Here is a 27,314-nt window from a genome sequence, read left to right as displayed (position 1 = left end):
TCATAGAAATCAAATGTAAAATTTAATTACACAATAATATAAAGTTGAAAAATATTATTTCACGAATTTAAATTCTTTTTAATTAAAAATCACTCAAATTTAGTAAAATTCGTGTATAAATTTTTTAGAATGATTCTAATGAAATTCTATAGAACTTTTTTAGCTGGGGAAAGAGCTTCATAAAATTGACTATTTTAGTATATTTTTCATTTCTAAAATCTTAAGATAAGTCAGGAAAAAGTACTAACCTTTGTTGATTTTGTTGTTCCTTATATTTATAATAAAAAAAATGTCATAAATAGATGTGCGAATTGTGTCTTAAAGTTGCATTAAGAACAATTTAAATATTTTTTGAAAAATATATTTATTCAACAAATTTACATTACGCGAATGCATTTTTGACATAGAACATGGCTCATCAGGATTACAATATATAAACGTTGGTTTTTATTTCTTTTACGTAAAGAATAGTCAACAATCATAATTTACTGTAAAAAGTATAAATATAATATATTATATTGCTACTATTATTAAGGGCATATCAAAGTCGTTGCGATTTTCATACTTTAAAATACGAAAATATTTTCATATTTTCACGAAAAAAGTTTTAATTGCACTACGACTTCGAATTGCTCTTAATAGTATTTTTAAACTAAAAATCAAAAATATATGTCAATTCTGAAAAATATTCATAGATACTCTATCATGGGGTTAATACAGGTGTACTTTTTTAAAATATTGGTTATTGCTTTCAGAAGAATCATAAAAAATTAAATAAATAAACATCTTTGAACTAGAAAGTCATAGAAGCAATATTTGTTAAAGAACTGTTCAGAAAATATTTTATTTCAAGAATGAGTTAAAGAAGCACATATATGTGACCACGTCTGAGAAAAGGAACTTTATGACAAAAAAAATCGATTTTTAGACTTAGCCATTTTTTACACTTTAAGGTCCTTAAAATGAAATGCAATTAGTCCCGGGTTAAAAAAATTTTTTGGTCATAAGGTCCTTTTTCTCAGACGCGGTCAAATATATATATGTACTTCCTTCTCTAACTCAATCTTATGATTGCGTTCATATTTACGTCTTTAATAAAAAACGCATCCTGGACAGTGCTTTATAAAATGAATAAAGATAAAAAAGGTTAAGTAATATGTACACCTTTATTATAAAATTTGTTGCACAAAAATTTGTAAGTGCCTTTTGAATAAAAAAGTTAGCTTTTTAAAAAAAAACAGAAATACATATTTAACTTAATAAATATATCAGGTAAAAACAAAAGATATAAATAACTTACTTCCTGAAAAATTATTTAAAGTGTTGATAATGTCAATGTGCATTATCGATAGGTTTTCCTTGTCAATTCTGAAGTTAACAGAACTTCTGACTTTAACAATATGAAAGATTTCTAAAATATTTAGTCTATGAAGAAATATTTAGTGTAAAGAATTTTTACTTTACTTTGGTCAAAGTTATTTAAATTTAATCAAAGAAAAGCAAAAAATCTAAAAATCAAGTAGCATCTCTTGTTTATTTACAAATATCTGAATAATTATATGTCCATAAACTCTTTTACCTAGAGATTTTTATCATTTTTAAACTAGACACTTTTACAATTATTGCATTGAATTTTATATATGACATTATCCTGTTAAAACTTTTTAATCCTATCTTAATGCGATAGTAGTAAAGTATTTTAAATCATTTAGTGGTAAGAAATATGATAAGAGTTGCCTACATGAATTAGTTGTAAGTTACAGTATATCAGGAATATAAGGCAGAATCAGTGACATCAGGGGATCAAAAAATTTAACATTATTCATGTTATCAGTTATTTACATTACATTCATTAAAAATAGCTAATGATTGTATTACTTACATTGTAAATAAATAATAATGTATAGAAATTAAAAAAAAACGATTCAACACAAAATTGGAATTTTGCACTTTGATTATATACTAGCCATATGCAAGCCAATCGGACTTTATTATTAAATTGTAAGAATTTAGATTTCTTAAGCCTTTCTAAATTTCAATCAACTTGTATTTTTAAAATATGTACTTTTTGATTCCTTTCAATAAGTATTTGTAATTATACTTTTCACCTTTAATTAACCATTCTTTACGCCACTAATTCATAATTTTTTGTGTGCAATTCAAATTAATGAATTTTCAGTCTATGATTGTAAACATCGAAACTTGTGGCTTGCAATAGAAATTTTTTTAAGTAATCGTGTTATATGCAAATGTATATCGTTATTTGTGAAAAATTAAATATGTGAAAAACACGTATATATATATATATGTATATTAGAGAAAAACGATGTTAATATTGTACCAGTCTTTCAATTAGATCAATTCTTTTCAAAATAATGTAACTATATTATAATTATCTAATATAATAAATAAAATTCACATATCAACTTTTAACTCTAATACGTTATTTTTTTAAATTAGCTTTAAGTAAAATAATTTTATCTACTTCTGACTAATAAAATAATTTCTAAAACTGAAAGTTTTAAAAAATAATATTCTGTTCTTGATAACAATATGACAAATTCTCAAAAATGTTGCAACTAGTTTTTCACTATTGTAATAAATTTATTAATATTTTCTGAGAGGATGCCACATGGCAACTGGACGTCTTAAAGCTGCTAACATTTGCCGCCAGTGTGCCAATGCTCTTCCTGCTGTTGTTGACCCTACGATAACATGACCCACAGAAAACGTGCCATTTGTGCTTTGGTCTCCTGTTACTTCTGCTACGGTCAGCCTTAACTGAACTGCCTAAACAATTTTTAATGCATTTGATTAATTGACTTATTTTTTTTAATTCTTTAAAAAAAAGAATTAACAAGTATTAAGTCTCATTCTCTAAGTTCTTAAAAAACCTTTTCATGAATTAACCTTGCGCACTAAAGACGCATGCATATGGGGCATTCTTTCTTAACTTTACCACCATGCTGCCCATCTTCAGTTTGAACGAAAATCATTGAAATACCACTTAAAATTTTCAGAAGAATGTCAACTTTTGAATGGTGAGTGGCAAAATTGTCCATTTTAAACGGTTCACTCTGAATCTGTCAATAAACGGAAAAAAGTCAAAAAAATAATTTGTTATTTAACTATAATGTTTGTTTAATTGGCCATAATATTTTTTTATAATCACTTTAGAGTCCCCTCTTCATGTCTACATTGTCATATGAGGCTAAATTAAATTTGAGGTTATAATATGGCCGTCAAAAGTGACTTAAATTAACTAATTGCGATGTTTTTTCTGTGCATCATTATTTCCAATAGCAAATAAACTTTCAAGGGTTTCTGGTCTTACCCATTACGTATATAACGCTATATGTTCAAAATTCAAAATGGCGGATGCAATATGGCGGACATGGATTTTGAAAAATAATTGTATTTGGTTGAAATTTATTAATCGGGGGTTTTCGAGATCGCTGATTACGATCCTGAAGTTTGTTTTCAAAAATTCAAAATGGCGGATCCAATATGGCGGAGGATAAATTGAAAATTCATTAGATTCGTCTAAAAATTGTTACTCGAGGGTTTTTGGGGTCGCTTATTACGAATCCGATGTCAGTTTTCAAAAATTCAAAATGGCGGATCCAATACGACTGATATTTTTTATTATTCAGCAGATTTAACTAAAAATTTTGATTTTGACAAGCTAATGAAATTTTTTTTCTAACTTTGTGCTTGGATTTTAATTTAAACTGGGATTTTACCAACTACTTTTTCAAATCTTTATATGAAAGAACTGAAGAAGTACTGGCTTACGAAAATCTTTTAATAACCAGTTTTTTGTTGACTGGTATGAAGCAGTGAATAATAAAAGCTGAATAATAAAAAATATCAGTCGTATTGTATCTGTTGTTTCGAATTTTAAAAAACTAGCACTATATTCGTAATCAGCCACTTGAAAAATCCCCGTAAATTAAATTCCAAGCAATTCAAACCGTTTTTAAAAATTTATGTCCGCCGTATTAGATCCACCATTTTGAATTTTTGAAAACTGACATCGGATTCGTAATAATCGTCCCCAAAAACCCTCGAGTAACAATTTTTAGACGAATCTAATGAATTTTCAATTTATCCTCCGCCATATTGGATCCGCCATTTTGAATTTTTGAAAACAAACTTCAGGATCGTAATCAGCGATCTCGAAAACCCCCGATTAATAAATTTCAACCAAATACAATTATTTTTCAAAATCCATGTCCGCCATATTGCATCCGCCATTTTGAATTTTGAACATATAGCGTTATATACGTAATGGGTAAGACCAGAAACCCTTGAAAGTTTATTTGCTATTGGAAATAATGATGCACAGAAAAAACATCGCAATTAGTTAATTTAAGTCACTTTTGACGGCCATATTATAATCTCAAATTTAATTTAGCCTCATATGACAATGTAGACATGAAGAGGGGACTCTAAAGTGATTATAAAAAAATATTATGGCCAATTAAACAAACATTATAGTTAAATAACAAATTATTTTTTTGACTTTTTTCCGTTTATTGACAGATTCAGAGTGAACCGTTTAAAATGGAGAATTTTGCCACTCACCATTCAAAAGTTGACATTCTTCTGAAAATTTTAAGTGGTATTTCAATGATTTTCGATCAAACTGAAGATAGGCAGCTTGGTGGTAAAGTTGAGAAAGAATGCCCATATGCTGTAACGCGGCATTTTGTTGGCCGCGTACAAATTAACTTTTTTTGTCAATAATAAACTGTAAATTTCTATATTAATCACGCCAAAACGGGAATCACCGATTATTTTTTCCTATCGAGAAATACTTCTTTTATTTATCCACTTTTGTAAATTTTCTTTTATTAAATTATTTTATTGAATCTTCCCAGTGAGAAATTGCCAATAGACTTTAATCGGTCCAATATCGGTCCAATATTGGTTGCCGTGCTGGGCGCCGATTGACTCCCAATATTGGACCAATATGGGCTGATGCTTGGGATGTAACGGCATCGCCAATCATCGGTTGTCAATATTGGTCCAATATTGGCCGAATATTGGCAACCAAGAGAAAAAAATTTTTTTAAATAAATTTTTTTTAATTAAATGATAATAATAAAAAATTAATGTTTATAATTTTTGTTTAATATATTTATTTGTTTAATTATTTATTTTTAATAATTCATGTAAATAATAAATAATTTATTATTTATAAATTATAATTATTTAAAAATGCAGCAGCTATTAGAAAATAGCATTCTGCAAAAAAATTCTATCATTGAAAAATCAATGATAGGCGAGAGAAATCCGCGTCTTTAAATAGATTCGCAGATGATAGACAAGAGATATCCGCGTCATTAAACGGATTCGCAGATATACTCTGGTCTCGCGACGAATCTCTCGATACTTATATACACTGGAGTCGCCGTGTCAGTTGCGAGAACGGTTACAGCGTCCCTCTTGCGGCAGAGATAAGAATTGTCACGTAAACTGCTAAATCGCTTTACCGACCGCCTTATTATACCCGCAGTTTACGTGACAATTCTTATCTCCGCCGAAAGAGGGACGCTGTAACCGTTCTCGCAACTGACACGGCGACTCCAGTATATATAAGTATCGAGAGATTCGTCGCGAGACCAGAGTATATCTGCGAATCCGTTTAATGACGCGGATATCTCTTGTCTATCATCTGCGAATCTATTTAAAGACGCGGATTTCTCTCGCCTATCATTGATTTTTCAATGATAGAATTTTTTTGCAGAATGCTATTTTCTAATAGCTGCTGCATTTTTAAATAATTATAATTTATAAATAATAAGTTATTTATTATTTACATGAATTATTAAAAATAAATAATTAAACAAATAAATATATTAAACAAAAATTATAAACATTAATTTTTTATTATTATTATTTAATTAAACAAAATTTATTTAAAAAAATTTTTTTCTCTTGGTTGCCAATATTCGGCCAATATTGGACCAATATTGACAACCGATGATTGGCGATGCCGTTACATCCCAAGCATCAGCCCATATTGGTCCAATATTGGGAGCCTTTATTGGACCGATGATCGGTCTCTTGGCTCCCAATATTGGACCGATATTGGACCGGTGAGAAATTTCTCACTGGGTTGTAATTTTTGCGAACCGTCAGATCGCTGGTCAAAGCTACTAATTAATTATAAGAAAAACTGATACTTCGATTTATCATTTCATGTAAAAATTAACACCGCGAGTTCCTGATTTCCTAACTTCCGACCCTATTGAAAATCCCCATATGGGAAACCACATGGGAAACCACATGGGATCCTATGTCAAAAACCATGTAAAACCCTACTTCCATGAAGGAAACCACGTGGTTTACCATGTGGTTTCCCATGTCAAACCATATGGGAAATTGAGACAGGATTTTAGTTAGGAATAGACATGGGAAATTTGAACAGTTCATCTATGCATAAAACCATATCAAATCCCACATGTTTTTCCCAGTCAAATCCTAAACCGAATCCCATGTGAAAAACAGTATCATTTATTTATAATTATTTTCCCAAGTCAATCCCCAAGTGAAGAACAGTATCATTTATTTATAATGATTTTCCCATGTCAAATCCTAAACCAAATCCCATGTGAAAAACATTATCCGCCTTATTGAATATCCCTACATGGGAATCCACTTGGAATTTTACAAGGGATTTCACATAGGATTTTATATGGGAATTGACATAGGATTTCATGCAAGATTTCACCTAGGATTTAATGAGATATCACATAGTATTTTATTAAAGATCCAATGAAGAAATTTTCAAAGGATTAAAAATTATTTAATAAAAAATTAAATAATAAATCGTATTAGTGTTACAAGTCATCAAAAAAGTAAAAAAACGATCATTTGAAACACGTCCTCTCTGCTACAGGTTCTCAGCTTTTATATACTTCCAGAATCGTCTCAACAGCGAGAGAAGTCACTTTCGCCACCTAGCGGTGAAAGTATAGGAGCGACAGTAATCTTTAACATTACTAAGGAAACCATGTGGAATACCACGTAGGATTCCATGTGGTTTCCTACGTGGGGATTTACATGGGATTTTACTTAGGAATCTCATTAAATCCTAGGTGAAATCTTGCATGAAATCCTATGTCAATTCCCATATAAAATCCTATGTGAAATCCCTTGTAAAATTCCAAGTGGATTCCCATGTAGGGATATTCAATAAGGCAGATAATGTTTTTCACATGGGATTTGGTTTAGGATTTGACATGGGAAAATCATTATAAATAAATGATACTGTTTTTCACTTGGGGATTGACTTGGGAAAATAATTATAAATAAATGATACTGTTTTTCACATGGGATTCGGTTTAGGATTTGACTGGGAAAAACATGTGGGATTTGATATGGTTTTATGCATAGATGAACTGTTCAAATTCCCCATGTCTATTCCTAACTAAAATCCTGTCTCAATTTCCCATATGGTTTGACATGGGAAACCACATGGTAAACCACGTGGTTTCCTTCATGGAAGTAGGGTTTTACATGGTTTTTGACATAGGATCCCATGTGGTTTCCCATGTGGTTTCCCATATGGGGATTTTCAATAGGGGAATCACTGCCGAGATATTACTGCGTATTTGTCCAACAAGGGATGTGCTTCCTTGTATTTATTACTGGAAATTAATACCGGTCATACTAAGTGACAGGAATACGAATATCCATCGACGAGGACATCAACTATCAAAACACTCGCCGCAGCCATCTTGCGGACCAGACGTCGTCAGCGCTCTTTGCGGAGAATAAAGAAACTTTAATCTGTGAACTCTTTTGGCGGTCGGTAAATTAACTACTTATTTGACCATCGCGCATTGATACCATCGGAAAATCTTTGTAACGAGTGCGCGTGAGACTCACCACGAAGCCGAGATGCGCGTCTGCTTCGGCGTCCCCGTCGGCCATTTAATCATTCTCAATTTGGCGTTACTTAAAGTGACAGGTTATAACAATTTGATAAAGTTTAATTCTTTAAAAACAAAAGTAATTGTGCTTCTTCTGCCGAGATGAGTCGGGGAACGACGCGGGGACGTCGGCGTATCTCCGGTGAGTCTCATAATATTTGAATGTGTTGTCTCCTAACGATTATTGATCAAAATAAAATGGGTTTCATTTGGCTTTGTTTTACGATGAATTGTATACTTTGCACAGGTCCCTCAAGGACCTGTAATTCTCTTGATTATTATTAAAGACAAAATTTAAACTAAATGTTGATTTCTCTTACCCCGCGCTCTCCTTGAAAAGATTGAGCTAGCGTAATTTTAATTATTTAATCGGTTTGAATATTTTTCCATAAAATATCTCTGGCTTTCGGCCAATAAATTCTTTCTACAAAAATAACGTGTGTTTTGCGTAATTTATTGATTTTAAATTAGATAAAATTAAATTCTTGAATAAAATAATTTCATGTTGGTTAGTAAAATTAATAAATTCTCAAATATTAACAATTAACAAAAATAAATAAAACACCCATTATAATGCTTAACATATGATGGTCACGCACGTAAAGTTAGCTTCATGTGCTTCATATAAGGAATGCACAATGATTGCAATTTTGCAAACATTTTGTTATCTGTATATTATTAGCAATTAATTTGTGTTTTACGTTTGTGAATTATTATAAGAGTATCAGTTCGACTTATGAAGAATTAAGCACAGTAATTTGTTGATTTCTATGGACATGATGTATACACTTACCTGTAAAGCATGTGCTGGAACGCTGAAAATAATAGCCTCATTGAAAATAGGGCTTTTCTCTCCTTTTTTGATTGATGTTCTTTTTTTGTGTACTTTTTTTCCTTCTTGCAATAAATATACCTATAAAAATTTATTTTTTGAATATATTTTTTAATATGATTCTATCACTCTATTTTTATATGAATAATAACAAATTTATAAAAGCAAGAGCAACAGAGAAAGATAAGTAATTCCAATCTTAACTCAGAATGATCATTTTCTTCAATGGTTTATTATATGAATGATTTGTTTTTTAAATATATTTATTATTTTAGTATTACAATAATTATTTCTTACCTTTACAAAAAAGTCACCGGGTATTACATCACCAGATTTTTTCACGTCAAAACTCCTTGTACCTCGAAGATTTCTGGCTTTCACAACGACAAGTGTTAATCGTTCAGCAGTTGGAAGGTAGCTTAATGAGAACATAAGTTCTCCTAATTGAGGGACAGGTAATGCAGGACTTATAAGAGGCAACCACGTAGTAGCTGGTGGTCTAGGACACGGATCTAATCTTAAAGTTGCTTCTCCTAAAAGGTATGCTTCACCTGCAAGTCTCATTTCTAATGTAAAAATCTGAAAATAAGAAACACTTTACAACGAGTTGTGAAGAGATCAAATTACTCAGAATTTCTACAGCATATGTACAAAATTTTCCATAACAGAATATTGCATTTAAAGTCAACAAGTTTTTCAATTAACAGAGGAAGTAGTTTCACATACCTCTATCAGAAGGGTTCTTCTCACAGGCCCACCTTCTAAAGAAAATATAAACTTCTCTTGGTAACTAGGTGATGAAGAACTTCGGTAGAGTCTTGTTTGACAATGTGTTTGTCTATTCGGTAATAAACATACCCTAAAAAATTATTTTCATTCGATCAGTACTTTTCGAGATACAAGTAAAACAGGACTGTCACCGATAAAAAACTAAAATTAGTTTTGTTACTTGTATTCCAATACAAGTAACGAAACTAATTTTAGTTTTGTGTGAATATTTAAACCAAAGCAAATTTAATTTCCATGACTGTTTCTTAATTTACTCTCAATTATTTTCTTACCGAGCAAACGTATCCTGCGCAGGTTGTGCTTCAGCTGTGACTAAGTCTCTCGCTTCTAAAACACTTACAATCAGATCACCTTCTCCTTCACCACGACCACTCCATCTTTCATGTTCCAATCCAACACAAACGTGTCCAACAACTGGGGCTTCATTTAAATCTCCTAAAGTTACACTCGTATCAGAACATACACTTTCGAAACTAACTGCTCGTTGCAGAGTGGCTGGATCAGGAGGAGGTTCTGGTTCAGGTAAGGAACTACGTCGAATGCCAAGTCCCAATTCCATAAACTCGCCTACATTATACCCCAAATATGATTCGTCTAGACTCTGTCAAAAATTAATTTAATCGAATTTATAAAACAATTATTTATTTAACTTTTTCTGAAATGCTTTGCGTTAGGTAAATATGTTTTAAGATTAAAATGTAATATACCTGAGACAATCGACGTTTCATTTGCACTTCTTCCAAAGCTGCATAAAGATCATGACTACTTTTTCTTCTGAAAAATAAATTATATGATTATGTTCTATTAATACTCTTTAAAAAAATGATACAGAAAGATTGAAAATATTAATGTTTTCCAAGTTCAAACATACACTTCTTAAATGTTAACAATCACATTGTAAGCAAATAATTTATTCCCCTATTGGACTCCGGACCTTTCACTTTGGCCGGCCCAAAAACAATTCGAAGAAGATCTACTGCATATTCTGTTTCCGATAGACGTCATATTTTCTTCGACCTCACACTGAAGCTTGTTGGGTCTACGACTCTAAGAATAATTTTAAAAGGTAAGTTACTAATACCTTTAAATTATCTCCCTATTTAAATTCTCGATTGATTCCACAAAGTTCTAATTTTGTTTCAGTATCCCTGAAGACATTTGGATCTACTCTTTCTCTCTGATTCTAATTGTAAAGGATTCAAATAAACTTTAATAATTTAACTTCAATTTAACAGTTACTCTTTCTTGAAAACTGTCCCTTAATATCAGAGCCTTCCGCTTTGTGAATAAATCAGGTTTAAATCACCGATGCCGGGCAATTTAAATATACAAAAAATGTTAGTTAAGTTTAGTTTTACTCTAAGACATAACAACTGAATAACGAAACCGTAATGCATCTGGAATGTCAATGCCAACAAAAATTAAACAGATTTTAATTGTAGTTGAGAAACTTTCAAGATTAAATGTAGAACTTACGCGATAGTTCGCGCAAATTATATAACAAGAAAAATGAGATAGGAACATTGGAAAGAAAATTAGAGTTAAATCCTACGGAAGAATAAGATAACGAACTTGAAAATGCATCCAATAATGAAAGTTAATGCAGTGATAATAAAACGCGAAACGACGTTCAAACTTCAACTGATAGAATAAATAATAGAACATAAAAATCATGGTTCAGAAGGAATTGCTGCAAAAGATATAATTAGAACCATTAAGATAATAACAGGACCAGATGACTGTGGAGAACAAGAATTTACAACAAGCGTTAAAAGAGCAAGATATTATTTCAATAAACGAGATTTATTGTTAGATTTTATTATTTCTGAAAAAAGAAATGGAAATACTGAAAGAAAAATTAAATACTTATAATAGCTGTGTGGAACTTTTCGATGCTTTAAGAAGTTAGAGCATTGTACAGATAAAAAATTTGAACTTATATTAACAGTTTTTCAATAAAGGATAATGGGCAAAAAAGCAAGTGGAAGGCGTCATAACTAATAGTTTTTGATAACAAAATGTTTTTCTTCTTAATGAAAGCTTTAAACATGTAAGTTTAGATAATAAATAATATTTTTTTAAAATTGATCATTTATCGGAAAAAATTCTTGAAAAAGGCAACAACTGGTGTATTCCCATTAAGTGTAATATGTGTCATTTATCTTTTAGTCGTCGAGTTAAACCCCGTGCCTTCGTTGCAGAAGGTAGTCGGAAAATTAAATTATTCAATTAAATTTGATGCAATTACATCCTGGAAAAATTGTCTCATAATGCTGTTTCGGCGTACTGTTTAAACATTCATAGATAAAAAGAAGAAATTAATTTCCTTAAAAACATTTTCTCAGAAAGTGCAATGGACATTTTTTTAGTTTATGTAATAATATTGACGTGATGGAACAAATTTTTCTAACAATCCCTGCTTCAACGCATCAAAATACGTAGGAAAATACATACATCTGAACTACCAACCAGGATACTTCTTTTTGTGTGACTGTGATATTATCGATCTGTTCTCTCTCTCTCCCTCTCTTTCACTATGTGTTATTGACCTGTCCCATCCTCTATTTGTAAGCATAAATGTAGGTACGCATCAATTTTTCAAATTCTTTTTATATACAATCATTTTCATTAACAATGGATTTCATAAACAATAAAAATGCATCTTTAAGAAAAAATAAAGTGACAAATTACAATTTTATCATTTACAAAAAGACATAATTGATTATTGTTTCTTTAAATTATTAAAAATTATCCCGACTTCAGTGGTTTGTCTCACATTTTAAAATCTTAAAATATTCTATCCATTCCGATTGTTAAAAATTTTAAATCGCTTATAAAATTAGGTAATGACAAAGCAGATAAATTTTCTGAAACTAATGTAGTTTTTAAGTTTAATTGTAAGAATTGAAAAGCTTGATCTATTGGTGAAACGAACCGCACATTAAAAACACGAATTGAAGAACACAAAAATAATAAATCTGACACATCTGTAGTGAGGGCACCTCAGTTTAAGTTTGGTCATGAGTTTGATTGGTTAAATATCTCCATTCTTGATCGTGAACCTGATTATAAAAAACGCTGTTTTTTAAAATGCTACATATAAATATTAACTACTATTAATAAGAAAAATTATATTCTGTATTTAAATCGTATTTATTTTCCTATAACTAAAAAATTAAACTCATGATCAGTCTCAGTTAACCTGAAGAGGATGACAAGCCCATGTCATCGAAGCATCGCATCGTCTATATTTAATAAATGAAACAATGACATGAATTGTTGTTATTTTATCTACCATCCGTTGGATTAAATTTTTCAATTTTACTAATAAATTTTAATCAGATTCGGGCAGTTTTAAAAAAGTTTGTCATCTTACGTAAAATTAGGAAATTTTTTTGGCTGTCAAGCGTTATTTTAAATTCAAAATTGTAAGAGTTTGAAATTCATGTTGAGAAACGATTCCCGGTCATTTACCCGAATCAATTTTATCAAATAACAAATTTACTATGAATGTCAAATTTCGCGAAAATTTTTTTATCGAATGCTTTTATACCGAAGGAACTTTCCCCGAATCAATTTTCCCGAAAAATTTGTTACCGAATTATATTATACCGAAAATATTTTTACCGTATGCTTTTTTACTGAAATAAATATCGTTACTGAATTGAAAATTTTTCAATTGCTATATGCATTTTTTGAAATAAAATTAAGAATTATACGTTTATAAAACGGCAGAAATTATTAGAAAAAAACAATTGGGCATAACTTTAAATTTAAAAATTCAAAATTTCGGTAATAGGTACATTTAATAAAATTTTTTCGGGATTAATAGCATTCGGTTAAAAAGCATTCGGTTTAATGGCATTTCGGTAAAATTGATTCGGGAAAGTAACCGGGAACGTTGAGAAGCAGCAAATTTCGTCGTTAAAGGGTTAAATCATTTAGAATTTAGAAATTTTATTTAATAATTGATAATCAATGATCTCAAGAACATTACATCTCAAACAAAGAATTATCCAGGTTCGAATATTTAGAATTATCCATGAAATATTGAATTTCAATTTTTACACTTCTTTCAAAAAATGAACCAAAAAAATTCTACATCACTAACCCATCCCCTCAAATAAATTAACAACATTTATTTTTGTTATATTTTAGAACAATATAAAATTGCAAGAAATAACATTTAGTGCCAATATTAATCATAAAATTGCAAATTTCAATATTTAAGATAATAAATAAATTTTTGCTTAAAATCAATTAAGAGTGGATAAAATTATATACTTCCCATCTCTGAACAAAGGAATCTTGAATTTCATAGACCCATGATTTGGTGTGATAATGTGTATCGTCACGATATCTGTTGTGATATCGTCAAACCAGCTTAACAAAACCGCGCGGTAAAGTAGAAACTCAGCTACGAAGTAATATACTAACACCAACAATTGTAACGGGAACAATTTTTAACAACTCTAAAAGTTTTACAATGTGAATTATAGAAAATAAATATTCAATATAATAAAGGTGTAAAGCAATATTTTTAAAAATAGTTTAAATTTAAAAAAGACGTAATGGATCAAAAATTGATCAATACACGTTTTCGAGGCGTCTAAGAATAGATGCAATATTTCAGATGAAAATTATTCGTATTCGTTCAGAATTTGTATTAAATTTCGATTGAAATTCATATCGCGTTTTGAAACGTTTATTCGTATATAAAATTTGTAAGAATTCTGTTCGAAAATACAGAAATTTTCAAAAACTGACCAAGTCAAAATTTAGACCCTCTCTTTTTAAACCTCTTATTATTTGCATCTTCTATAGGTCAATTAAAATATAACTCTGTAAAAGAAATTCCAATTTTAGTTTTCGAAAAATTTTAAATGTGATTTTTGGGATTTTTACCCCCACTTTTCTTAAAATTCTGACGTGATAGCAGGTTTTCGTTGCCACATTCGGATTCAGCGTCTTTACCTATATAATTATGCTAAATACCGGAACATAAAATTCGATTCAGTTTAAGAGATACAGCTGTGAGAAGAAGTTTACTTTAATTAAAAAATGGCTAAAAATCATGTTATAGAAATATTCATGTTTCGATAAAATTTGAATCCAAGCTAATCTAGCAAAACCCAAATCGGTTTTTGATAATTTTGATAAGTACTTTTAGAAACTGATGTCAAAACTTAGTACACATTTGATGACCTCAGAAATGTTGCACTGTGTATTTTGAATCAAATATCTAGTTTAAATTTGTAAAAATTGAACATATGGTGCCATCAAGCGATATATTTCGTACTTAACTTTATATTCCGTGAGTAAAATTAGTCACCCTTTGTTTTAATGAAGTGACAAAAATAACTTGGTCGAAGTAACGCTTTACTGTCTTTCTCTATTCTTAACAAATAATATAGGTTGTTCTCTTTTCAGGTGACGCTATTGCTATTTTCTTTTTCCAATGAAACTAATATAAGTTTGTCTTTATCCAGGTAACGCTATTTACTTCTTACCCTATCCAACAAATTCATTATAAGAATTTTTTACTTTACCTAATTTGCTCTACTACTATACTCGTTTCATAGTAAGGATTTTAAAATAAATAGGAAAAATTACTAAATTATTAGTACCTTTTACCTGAAAGGCCCTATTTTAGTTTTAAATATAATTATTACTATAGAGTTTTAGTGTAAAGTGACTACGAATTATTATTACTGTTGCAAAGTTTTAAAAATATATCTTAATTTCTGTCTTTACCTTGATAGTTCATTTGTTTGTAGTTCAATAAATTCCTGCACACCATTTAACTTTTCCATGCTTTTTCTCCGTTGTTCAAAACTATTAAAAATATCCTAAAAATTAAATGAGAATAGTTTTAAACATATACATTTTATATTAAAATAAATACATTCATTTCTACGTTCATATTTGTAATTATACTCTTACTAAAGGATGTTTTATTATATCGAAATATTTTAATAGCACAATTATTATTTATAAAGTTTTTTAATTTAACTCTACTAATGTTACAATACCACTTTCAAAAGGTTAAAACGTTTAATCATATATAATGATGGGAGATGATATTTTAAAAATCAAATGTTTCATTCAAGATATTTGTTAAAGAAAACAAATTTGCAAAGGTTACCAAATCTCTTAAAAACTTTTACTCGAGATTTGTTGGGGTCACCAACCGATTGTGAAACAGATATTTTTGTAAAATCAAACTTCTGGATCCAAAGTGGCAATCAAATGTTAAGCTGAGGTCATGAATAACACTCTTAAGGGGGTTTTGGATTACTTATTAATAATATGTCTACATCTGTATAAGAATGTCCCACTTTAGAACTATTGGACTTATCTACATTAACATATTTTTGATATTTCAGATACATTAAGAGGTCATAGAACGCTCTAGATGAAAAATTTTCAAAAATATAGAGATTTGAAATTATTAATACCAAAAACCTAATTTATAGAAAAAAAGTGTTTAAAATAAACATTTACAATTAATTTTCAAGTTAATTACAAATTGAAAATAAGATTATAAGTCCTTTTCATCAAAACAAATTTATCATAAACACATAAGTTAACTTGGCACACTTTACAGTTTGGTTTTCAACAATAAAAGAAACTCTAAAAAACTGAACCAATTTTAGATAAGAAAATTTTCATTATATTCTAAAATAAAATCTAATAATATTAATTGTCAGTAATAATATAATTTTTAGGTCAAAATTTAAATTGCGATTTAAAACACCCTTTAGTAAAAATTTTATTATATAATATATAAACCTCTGATGTTCTCGTAAAACTTGGATCTGTTAGGTAGGAATGTTGTTCTTGATTCAAGTCTCTATGAAACAGTGGAGATGACGAAGGATCTTGTAAGCTGTTGTAAACCTACAAAATTAAATTATGTATCATTTGACATTACAACAGTGTAACATTACACAATGTGTGGAGGGAGTGTGTATGGACTCCCCATTAACGCCCCAACCCTTTTAATTACTTAAATCCTTAACCTCAATTGTGATTCTCTAACCATTCCTTCTTACGATTTTGTCCTAACCTTTCACTACCATATTCCCAACAGTCTTACTATCAAACTATCCTTCTTCATTTTTCTCCCATTCACCCCATCATTCATTACAACCTCAAACACTTGTCCATAACATTCTTTCACACACCATTTTACCCCATCCAATCACACACATTCCCTATCCATTCTCACCTCACTTCCATTCCTTCTTTCGATCCATGCCTTCTCTCCCAGTAACCATCTTATTCTTCTCTCTCTCTCCACGTTCTATCCTCATCTATTCTCTCAACACATCCTTTCAACCTCATAACTTCCTCTTTCTCCTCCTCACTTTCCAGTTCTACTAACCATATATTCGGAATCCCATTCGCATCCATACTCATCGCTTTCATTTGTCTAATATTAACTTTCACCCCTGTAGTATAGTAATACAGTTTTACATATAAAATATTTACTACCAAGAATAAGTAATCTGTACATAGGTCAAGGCCATACTGATCTCATTTTCATATAAAACCCACCCAAAAAATACCAAGAGACCTCTATATTTAAAAGTCAGTATTAATGTCCAATTTATCACAATCCCTATCGTTTCAGCCAGTCTCCCCACCTCCTTTTTTCCCACAGTTAATCCTGCATTCATACCTCTTATCACTATATTCCTTTTTCTTTTATCCTTTTCCATACATTCCACTCTTCTTTCCAACTCATTCACTTTCTGTTCAAAATATTTACTTTTACTCCCCTTACTACTCATTTTTACATTTATTGAGTGATAAGTTAGATTTCTGGAATGGCTGAGTCTGACTTAAGTAGTGTTCGCGAGAGTGAGAAAAAGACCCGAATACTTAAAAGAGGAATAGGAAAGAATGGAAAGATTATGACGTGTGAAGATTGCATGGATTTGATGGAGTTAGTGGAAATGTTAAATGATCCAATGGAAGAGCGTTTCGTGAGAGTGAAAAAGAATGTTGTAACTGTTTGCGAAGCAGGTGATGAGAGGGGTAAAGAGATTGATGAATTAGATGAAGAAATGAAAAGGATGCAGGAAAAGGTGGACGAGTGAGTTAGAAGCTATGAGAGAAAGAGTGGATGAATTGGAAAAAATATAATAGATAAGAAGGAAGAGGATAGAAAAATGGAGGTTATTGTAAGACAGGAGGTAAAAATCAATAGTGAGAGGAGTGACAGTGAATAATATGTAAATATATATTAAAGACTTTCTATTGTTTAAGATTACCTCTTCTGCGGTTCTTTGAGCTGTTAAATTAAGTTCAAGACTGTAGAGGTCAGACCCTTGCTTTAAATTATCACTACTATTTGTATCACTTTGTCTATCAATTAACACGTTTTGCATGTTTCCCAAAGAACAAAGGGTTTCATCATTTACAGCTTGGTCATGGCCTCCAAATGTAAATGGAAAATTTTGCACTTGTTGTGATGTAGATAAAACGGACCTGAAATGTAAAAAATGTTTATGTCCACTTTCAGGAACAGGATCTTGTACATGAATTTGTAAATATGAACCAGGTATTAATTAACTTACTTGTAGAACTCAGAAGCGTCAATGTAACTTTGCGAAGTAACCGATCTCAAAGCATTGAATATTCTTTCTCCAGTGGTTGGACTTCTCTTTCTTAGTCTTGATTCAGAATCTGATGGGTCAGGTGGAGCAGGTGGTGGCGGCGGCACTGGACTAGAAGCGCTATCTGCGACCTCATTTGGTGAAGGCATCGAGTCAATATGTAAGAAAAGTTCATTGTGATCATGATGAAAAAGATCATTTTGTGATATTTCGTAAGTAGATCGATCAGGTAGACTTTGAATGTACTGAGACACTCGTTGTAAACCTTGTAGCTTCGAAGGACTACTATGTAGACTATAATTTTCCATCGAATTCTTTTCTGCACTTTTACTATTTCGAAAGGGAATCATTTCAATGTTTTGCAAGTTGTTCACTTTGGGAATCATATTATCGGATAGGTCCTGAGCATTCTGTAACATCCTTGAAACATTTTGTGACCTGTACATCGATTCCATTATTAGCTGTGTCTTATTATTAGGACAATTTTCTAACCCATAATCACTGCTTAACACTCTAGAATTATTTTTAATATGTTGCCGAACTGTATTATTTCTTTGTACTATATCGTAACTACCATACGGTTGTGGTCCTCGACAAAAATGATCATGATCATCATATTCCAAATTCAATTCGTGCTCTGTAATTGGTGCACCTTGAACACTGTATCTAATCTTTGTGGGTTCATCAACGTGGTTATATTGTCTGTAGGTACTATTTCCAATAGTTGATAGGTCCTTCTCCCGGTCTTTATGAACTCCAATGTTATACCTGTAACAGTAGTTGAAAATCAACCATTTTCCGCCCTAGATGAAGAAGTAGAATTTTCTTGTATAAAGTTAAATTTTGTATTTTATTCATACGCTTTTATAAAAAAAATAAAATTACCTGCGATCAAAATTCGGTGGCCTCATATCAGGCTGATTTTGAACTGCATACATATCAGGTTTGAAAGGAGAGTAACTTTCAAATTTCGATCTCATTTGTTCTTCGTAACCATTAACGTCTTGACTTTGGAAGAGAAAAACGGAAGGCTCTGTAGGATGTGAGGGAGGCATGTTTGATAGAAATGGAGGTGGAGTTAATGGACAATGACTTGAATCCTGAAGTCTGAAACAATCTATTGCATTTGGTGCATGAAGAGGGGAAGGTCTGGGACGAGAAATTGGTCTTGATTGAGGAGCTGGTCTCAATGGTTGCGGAGGTATCGTATTTCCTGTTCCCAAAGGTGGATGAAGATCTCTATCGACTGCTTCAAAACTGCAAAAAAATAGTTATTTGATATTATTAACTAAATGATCATGGAAAGGTGGAAAATTGAATAAAAGTCCAATGTGTATCGTCAGTAAAGCGACGTTTCGTCTGTCAAAAACTTGGAGTCCTTGATAAAAATTATCACCCGAATCAATTGACCTTGACCGACACTGTTTTAGCTAAGGCTTATAGACTGCCAAAAATACATAAAGAAAATGTCCCACTCCACCCTATTATTTTCTTCATAAATAGTTTTTCTCATTTTCTTGCTAAAATACTGTATAATTCTTTAAAAAATTGAATTATTTTATCTCGGTCACACATTAACAATAGTTAATCTGGAAACTGAATGTTTAAAAGAATTAAGAGAAAAGTATAATTGTGTCCCCATGTTCTATTTTAGGTATGTGGATGACACATCCTTATCTGTTAAAAAAGAATATGTTAATTTGATCATTGATATCTTTAACTCTTATAGTCAAAATCTTCAATTTAGAAAAAGAAAAAAAAGACTTCATGGGATTTTAATTTTATTTCAGTTGGAAGGAAATTGTATTCTTATATCAGTAAATTTTAATTTTATTTCACAGGAAGGATGTTTGGCGTATCTGACGTGCATTAAGTACGTCTGATATCTCGAAATGGCACCTCAGACGTGCAAAATGAAATGTACTGTTGTTGACACTGTCCTCGGCGCATCTAATGTCCCGGAATTTTTTCCGTGTATTTATTATTTTTAAAAGAATTTTTAATTCTTAAATATTGGTCTTATTAATACTGTAACTTTCTAAGTTTGATTAAAGAAGTTTGACTGCTAATACACGGAGAAAATTTCTTTAATAATGATTACAATAGTCTATATTACAGCTCGGATATGTGACCACTTTTTGTAATGATTGCGAAAACTATGTAATTTATTAAGAATTTAGTAGGAGCGATTACTATAGTTACTTTAATGAATCCAAACACTGTATTAATCGTGTTGAAATTTATTTTTTTGAATCATTAATAGTTTAGATGTACAGGTTCAGAAAGGGTACTGTAGGCATTCACGCAGAGGCTTGTTATATGTAATTACAATAGTCTACGTTAAAAGGAAATCTTGGATTCTGTTCACATTTGTAGCGGTCTAAGGAAATCAGTGATACAGACTGTAGTAGCCTTTACAACAGGACTATTGTAAAATAAGGTGACCGCGGCTGCCTTGCCTTCTTATTTAACTATAGTTCTTCGTTAAGACTACTATTGCTATATTTCTGATTACAAATGACTGTTGTAAAGTAAAAAAAGAAAATTTTCAACTAAAATAATTTTTTTTTGTAATTAATGACTTGCGTAAAGTACGTAAGTTACCTAATTAGTGCAATTTACAATAATTCGTCCATTACGTAACCTAAGTCATTTACGAAATTGCAACTTACGTTATTTACGTAACTTATATTTTTACGTAATTTACGTAAGTTAACTTATTTATTTATATAACTTACTTTTGTTATTTACGTAACTTGCGTAAGTTGTGTAAATTATATAACAATTTATACAGGCAAGAAATCTTGTACCTTCGGTGCGTGTGTTAGAAAAAAAAAATTTTCACTATGGAAATGTAATAAAAAATAGACCTTACAATATTAAAGACTAACAATGAACAATAATTGTATTAATTATTGAGAACGAAGTGATTTTTTTACATTTAAAGTGTATAAGTCTTTCTCGCAAGCGGTGAACTTTCTTAGCAGTTAGTATATAAGGAAGTTTAAGTCATGTATAAATATGTGTAAATAGCGATCGTTATTATGTTATGCGTTTAGTATTTAAGTTAGATTTATGTACTTAGGGTTTAGTGAAATTGTCTAGTTTAATAATATAATTAATCTTGAAGTGGGTAGTCTTGGAAGAGTGAAATTGATGTGCAATACATGATTTAGAAGTCATGAATTACAAAAAAATTTTATTTTAGTCGAAAATTTTCTTTTTTAACTTTACAACAGTCATTTGTAATCAGAAATATAGCAATAGTACACTGAAAAAAAAAATACATGAGACATTTTCAACTACATCCCCTTAGTAGAGTAAAAAGTAATAAAACGAACTACTTTTTTAATTAGTCTGGCTACTTTTGATACTTATTTTAACTGTTTTATGTAGTTAAAAATTATTAATTAAATTAATGTAATTTTATAGTTAACTTTGTAACTGCAGGTATGTTACAGAAATGACTACAGAAAGTAGTAGATTCTACTACTTAAAGTAGTTCGATAGACTAATTTTGTAGTAGTTTTTACTTCTTCTAGGAGTTGAATTATTTTCCATGTAATTTATGTTATAGATTTTTATAGAAGATTATCAACTGTGAAAAGTTGTAAATGCAACTACTTTAAGTAGTAAAATTAACTACAGTTATCAGTTGAACTGTGTCAGGAATGCCTTTAAGTATTAAGCAACTCATCGAAGCGGGCGAGCGTGGTTAGGTGGTTGGGTTATCGGTTTACGAATGTTAGGGTCGAGCGTTCAACTCCCGACGTTTAGAGATTTTTCTCCGTTAGGTATATAGACATTAAATAAATAAGGTATAGGTAAACAAAAGTGGGTAGGGGGAAATATAAAAAAATACAACTCGATAATATTTATAATAAATTATAAATAATTTTATTTTACCATTTTCAGTAGTTACTTTATTACTGAGTTATCTTAGTAACTTTAACTACATATCAGCAGTTAATTCTACTGCAAAACTGTCATTGGTTCCTATTTAACTAACGAAAGTAGTTAATGCAACTGTATTATCACTTCATTCAACTACATATCTGATAATTAATGTAAGTTCAAAATTATCTTTGGGGACTTATTGAACTAAGGAAAGTAGTTAAAAAGTAGTCAAATCTACTAAGAATTTTTTTCAGTGTAGTCTTTACGAAGAACTATAGTAAAATAAGAAGGCATGGCAGCCGCGGTCACCTTATTTTACAATAGTCCTGTTGTAAAGACTACTACAGATTGTATCACTGATTCCCTTAGATTGCTGCAAATGTGGATAGAATCCAAGATTTCCTTTTAACGTAGACTATTGTAATCAGTCACATAGACTTTGTGCTAACTCATATTTAGTTCGTATTTATTTTAAATAAGTACGTTCGACTTACAGAATTGTTACAACGAAGCTACTTTAGGCATTACGAAAAGTGGTCACATATCCGAGCAGTACTGTTCGACTATTGTAATCATTAACAGAAAATTTTTCTCCGTGTAGGTACGTCCTATTAGCTTCCAAAATTATAACAAACATTTATTTTAAAAATTACCGTGTAAACGATCCTTGAGCATCAAGTGTGAGGTCACTATCACTGTGCAATAAATATTGCGATGTACTTCCATTTTTGCGGTATATACCTGGCACAGCTTGAGCAGTGGGATGCTGCGCTTTTACTAAGCCAACCTTATAAAACACAATAATTTTTATTTATATACAGTTAATAGATTTTTTTCTCTAAGCTTACAGGAAAATATGTAATGGTAAATGCATTTTCATTAAACCGTTACAGATTTTCATTTCGTACATATGCTAATTTTTTTAAGGTACTTAAATATAATAAATATTGCAATATTACCTTTTCTTCCCGTGGAGCCCACAACCATGATAATCTTTGCCTCCATTCTTCACAAATACTCCAAATGCTTCTAATTCCACATTGCCAACTAATGAAGTATCTATTTATGTCAAGTGTCCTGCTGGAGTTAAGAAAAAAGTTTTTAAGTACGAACATATTGAGTTATTCATCTAAATGTATTCACAGGTAAGCTTCATAAAAATTTATGCAAAACTGCGTACTATCTATATAGCACTCCAAACACATGAGATGAAGGTAACTAGTTTAAGGTCTCGTTTAAATGCTAAAGAGCTTACATATAATTATACACAACAATCATTTTTATATGTAAATAAAGAAATATAGCTAATTTTCTAATGAGATGATTTTATATTTCCTTTTTTATAGCTGTAAGTTGGACTCTATAAATAGCTCTCTAAAAATTATAAATATAAAATTCTTTTCGATCATACAAAACCTTCGACCAAACAGAACAAACCGTAAAAAAAGTTTTATTCCTTAAAAAAATGTGCAGTAAACAAATAAGAACAAGATGGTAGTCCACCTTTATAAAAACCTTATAGACAATCTGATGGGCACGTTTCTTAAAAATTCGAACTAATTTCAAAAAATTAATTTCAAGGGAATAGAGACGTAATGACCGACTATTGAGTTATCTTTAAACTTACTGCTTTTACATTCATTTTTATAAAACCTAATCATCTCAGGAGCTTGGTATATGAGTCTTTAGGAATTTTTAAATAAAAAATGAACCCTGTTACATTTTTATTACAAAACATCAAAAACTTACTTTTTACAGAGCACAAGCGCTACACCGGCAATAAGAATAATAGCTAAACCAGCTCCTAAACTTGTAAGAACCCAGCCCATTATTTTCGAATTTTGATTCCGTTGAGAAATATAAAATTATTTGTTAATTCTGAAACAAAACATTAAAATATGTGGGTCAGTTGAAAGAATTAAAATTCTAAGGATTATGAAGGAACGCATTAGTTCTTGATTGAAAAGAATACAAACAGGGGCGGATCCAGAAAATAATTTCTAGTTGGGCGGTTGTATTAATCTTATCTTCCCTCCTAGAATTAATATTGAACACCTTATGGAATATCTACATTACTTACGAAAAACTCTTGTGGGGCGATCGCCCCGATTGCTCCCAACATAGATCCTCGCCCCTGGATCAAAATTAATTTTATGTTTTCATACATTAAGATTAATAATAATAGTTCCTTTAAGATTTTTAGCAGTTAATTACGAATTTAAAGTCAGATTTCAAAAGTTCAAAATGGTGGATCCAATATGGCGGACGAGATTTATCAAAATTGATCTGATTTATTTGAAAGTAGTTGTTTAGGGGTTTTTGAGATCGCCGAACCGAAATTTAACGATGGACTGACATTAAAAAATTGTTAAACCTTTTCTGTTACTATATTATAACTATTTTGGTCCTACATAGAAAACAAGACACTCTTCAAATAATCTTAGTTCTAACACATCATTTATTACCTCTTATCTTTATTAACTGTGTTGTCGATTACATATTGCCTTTGTTGGTTGGATTATTACATCTCATCTTTAGTAATTCGATTATTACATTTTTTTGTTGACTGGCTTATAGAATCTTATATTTGTTGATTGGGTTATCTTACTTTTGTTGTTTGGATTATAACAACATAACTATAATTCGTTATTGGAAATGGTCAACTTTGACATCCTATACATTTCGTAGACGAGGCATATGCTGACTTTGAAATATTGCAGGAATTATTGTGTTATATGAATGCAATTAATGCACTTAAAAATGCAGAGAGATTTTCTAAATATTTCCATTAGACAGCATACGCAACTGATTTCTCGTACGAATATCATGCGAATATCCATTCTAATTTACGAACGAAAAAACGTTTCAGGATACGAAATCCGATACACATTTCGTGCAAAATCCGCATGAATTCTGATTGAAATTCCGAGCGAAAATCGTACGAGTTATTACCACCTGGGCTAATTATACCATTTGTCTCTTTACAAATTAAATTTGTTTTTAATTCTGTACGGCTCTAATGTGTGGGTGTTATTTTCGTTTTTATTTTACTTTCTGACGAATTTTTTTGATGCGAAAATTTATTTTCTTTTATGTCAAACTATTATTAATTTGACTTCCTGAAGAGGAATCTTTGTCTAAACATCTTCGTTTATTTCGTTTCTTATTAAAAAGTATTTAATTACCTTTTTAAAAAATTAATTCATATAAATACATAGGTGGAGTTCAGAAGTATTTAGAGACCAAGCTATACCCCCGTCTGTCCATTTTTAATATAAACGAAAAAAATCAAAACAGGGTTTAAATTAATGCTTGTACGTCGCGCTTTAAAGCAGTCGTGGAGCATAAAAAAATTCATATTCGTAATCAGCGACCGAAGAAACCCCTAAGTAGTAAATATTATAAGCAAAATACTTTAAATATTAAATTTATATCCCAAAAATCTCTGAGTAACAACTTTCAAGCATCTACGATTTTTGAAAAATTGATCCGCCATTCTGTATTTTGCAAAACTGACTTATTTTTTTAAATTGCTCAATTCCACTTGAAATTTTGAAAATCTAACTTCATATTCGTAATCAACGACCCCAAAAACCCCTAAATAACAAGTTTCAAGCGATTTCAAATAATTATTTAAAAAATGTCCGCCATATTGGAGCCGCTATTTTGAATTTTAAAAATGTGACTTTATATTTGTAATCAGCGACCCAAAAAACCTCCGAGTAACAAGTTTCAAGTGAATTTGATCAATTTTAAAAAATAAGTCCGCCATATTGGATCCGCCATTTTGAATTTTGAAAATATGAAAAATCCGACCTCAGATTCTTAATCAGAGACCCTGAAAACCCCCTAAAGAGTACTTGGTTATTAAATTCCTTGACTAGAAAAATGTATGCTTCAAAGTATTAAACCACTTCAGAAAATACAAAAATAAAAAATTTTAATTTTGAAACACTTTTTTAAAAATATATGTACGAATATTTTCATGATTTTTATATTGCATACAATTTTGAACAGAGCTTTGATTCGTTTGACGTGGTACGCCTTATATATAGAAATTTTTTTTTTAATTTTTTAAATTTTTCCGAAAAGAGTGATTTCTTCTGTTATTAAAATTTTGTTTAATCCTAAAATTTAGAAATTTAGAATATCCGAAATTTTCTTTGGTCATGTTTTGAATCGTTGATGATTATTAATATTAATTATGTTAAAATTTTTAAGATTTATTTAAGCAATCCTACAGATAGATGTTTTATTTTATTTATATGGGATCACTTTTATATTTTGAGTAAATGCTACACAAATGCAGATAAAAAATCGAATAATATGCCTACATATATACAATTATTAATTTGAATTTACTATATTGCTATAATTATTCAATATTCTGTTTACTAATTACAAATGTATCAACATTATTGATTTTGTTAATATTAATAAGTATGATCTGTGTCAAACAATAGTATTATACTACTTTTAAAATTTTGCATTAAATATTAAGTGTGAAGAAATAAAGAAAATAGAAATGACAATTATTGATGACTAAAGTAGAGTAACAATGTTGTTAGTCAATTACTTTATTCAGCTTATATATAAAAACATAAAAAGTAGTTCAAGAACATTATACAACTTAAATCTCATTTAAATGCGTGAATAAATAAAAAAATATATTTAGTTGAAGATGTAAATGCATATGATGCATGAGAAAACAATCCGATATTTAAACAAAAGTCTATAACAATTCTGACAATGCGGCATTATCTGACCTGTTCAGCTGGCACAGAGAATCATTGAGCACGTTTTTCGTAATTATCGATCCCACCCGTGCTTTCTCGAGCCTAATCAGTTGGTCGACTTTCCAGGTTCATCGCAATTTCTCTACATTTTAATGGACTAACAAAATACTTTTAAACGCAAAGCGATGAAATAATTATTAGCAAAATCATCATTTTAATCGAACTGTCTTAAAATACTGACAATAATGACAAAAACAAAATATGTTATATATATGTATATAGATATGTTGGGGTATGTAACTCTACCTGATAGAATTCCTTAAAGTAATAAGTCCAGGTGGACAGTCAATGAAAGTTATCTCAAACACTCTTCCCTTATCTTCTCACTAAATCGCGAGACTAAAAGCGAAAATAGCTTTACGGTTAAAGTCATTGTTTTTAAAACTCCGATTCCCGCAAGGAAAATGCTCGCGAGAGCTTCAGTGACCCTCGC

The 27,314-nt window shown here is 30.3% G+C and overlaps 1 protein-coding gene across 3 annotated transcripts; it reads right to left on the bottom strand.

The window, feature by feature from the left end:
- Positions 1-376: 376 nt before the first annotated feature.
- On the bottom strand, positions 377-27,314 carry LOC122507443. 3 transcript variants are annotated; one of them, XM_043620154.1, is made up of 15 exons: positions 27,128-27,314; positions 23,835-23,963; positions 23,045-23,162; positions 22,739-22,872; positions 19,074-19,445; positions 18,150-18,956; positions 17,844-18,060; positions 16,357-16,464; positions 15,319-15,413; positions 10,272-10,338; positions 9,837-10,165; positions 9,502-9,634; positions 9,073-9,354; positions 8,737-8,856; positions 377-2,790 (listed from the first exon to the last, which is right to left on the bottom strand). In XM_043620154.1, the coding sequence occupies exons 2-15, from the start codon at positions 23,912-23,914 to the stop codon at positions 2,608-2,610; spliced, it is 3,045 nt and encodes a 1,014-aa protein (XP_043476089.1). In that variant the 5' UTR covers positions 23,915-23,963; positions 27,128-27,314; the 3' UTR covers positions 377-2,607. The 3 variants fall into 3 exon arrangements, with proteins under 3 accessions (XP_043476089.1, XP_043476086.1, XP_043476087.1); XM_043620151.1 differs by having other exon boundaries at positions 378-2,790; positions 23,045-23,165; XM_043620152.1 differs by lacking the exon at positions 27,128-27,314 and adding an exon at positions 26,852-26,895 and having other exon boundaries at positions 378-2,790; positions 23,045-23,165.

This window comes from Leptopilina heterotoma, unplaced genomic scaffold (assembly GCF_015476425.1).
Source record: "Leptopilina heterotoma isolate Lh14 unplaced genomic scaffold, ASM1547642v1 Lhet_47, whole genome shotgun sequence".
NCBI classification, from domain to species: domain Eukaryota; kingdom Metazoa; phylum Arthropoda; class Insecta; order Hymenoptera; family Figitidae; genus Leptopilina; species Leptopilina heterotoma.
Note: the sequence above shows the minus strand (reverse complement) of the source record. Positions and strands in the feature narration are given on the sequence as shown.

What these genes read in the sequence shown, in the direction of transcription:
- LOC122507443 (XM_043620151.1), bottom strand. Translation starts at nt 23,914, where the DNA reads ATGGGCTGGGTTCTTACAAGTTTAGGAGCTGGTTTAGCTATTATTCTT. An exon ending in GCGCTTGTGCTCTGTAAAAA is followed by an intron (nt 23,166 to 23,834) that starts GTAAGTTTTTGA and finishes TCTTAACTCCAG; the next exon opens with CAGGACACTTGACATAAATA. An exon ending in GCTCAAGGATCGTTTACACG is followed by an intron (nt 19,446 to 22,738) that starts GTAATTTTTAAA and finishes ATTTTTTTGCAG; the next exon opens with TTTTGAAGCAGTCGATAGAG.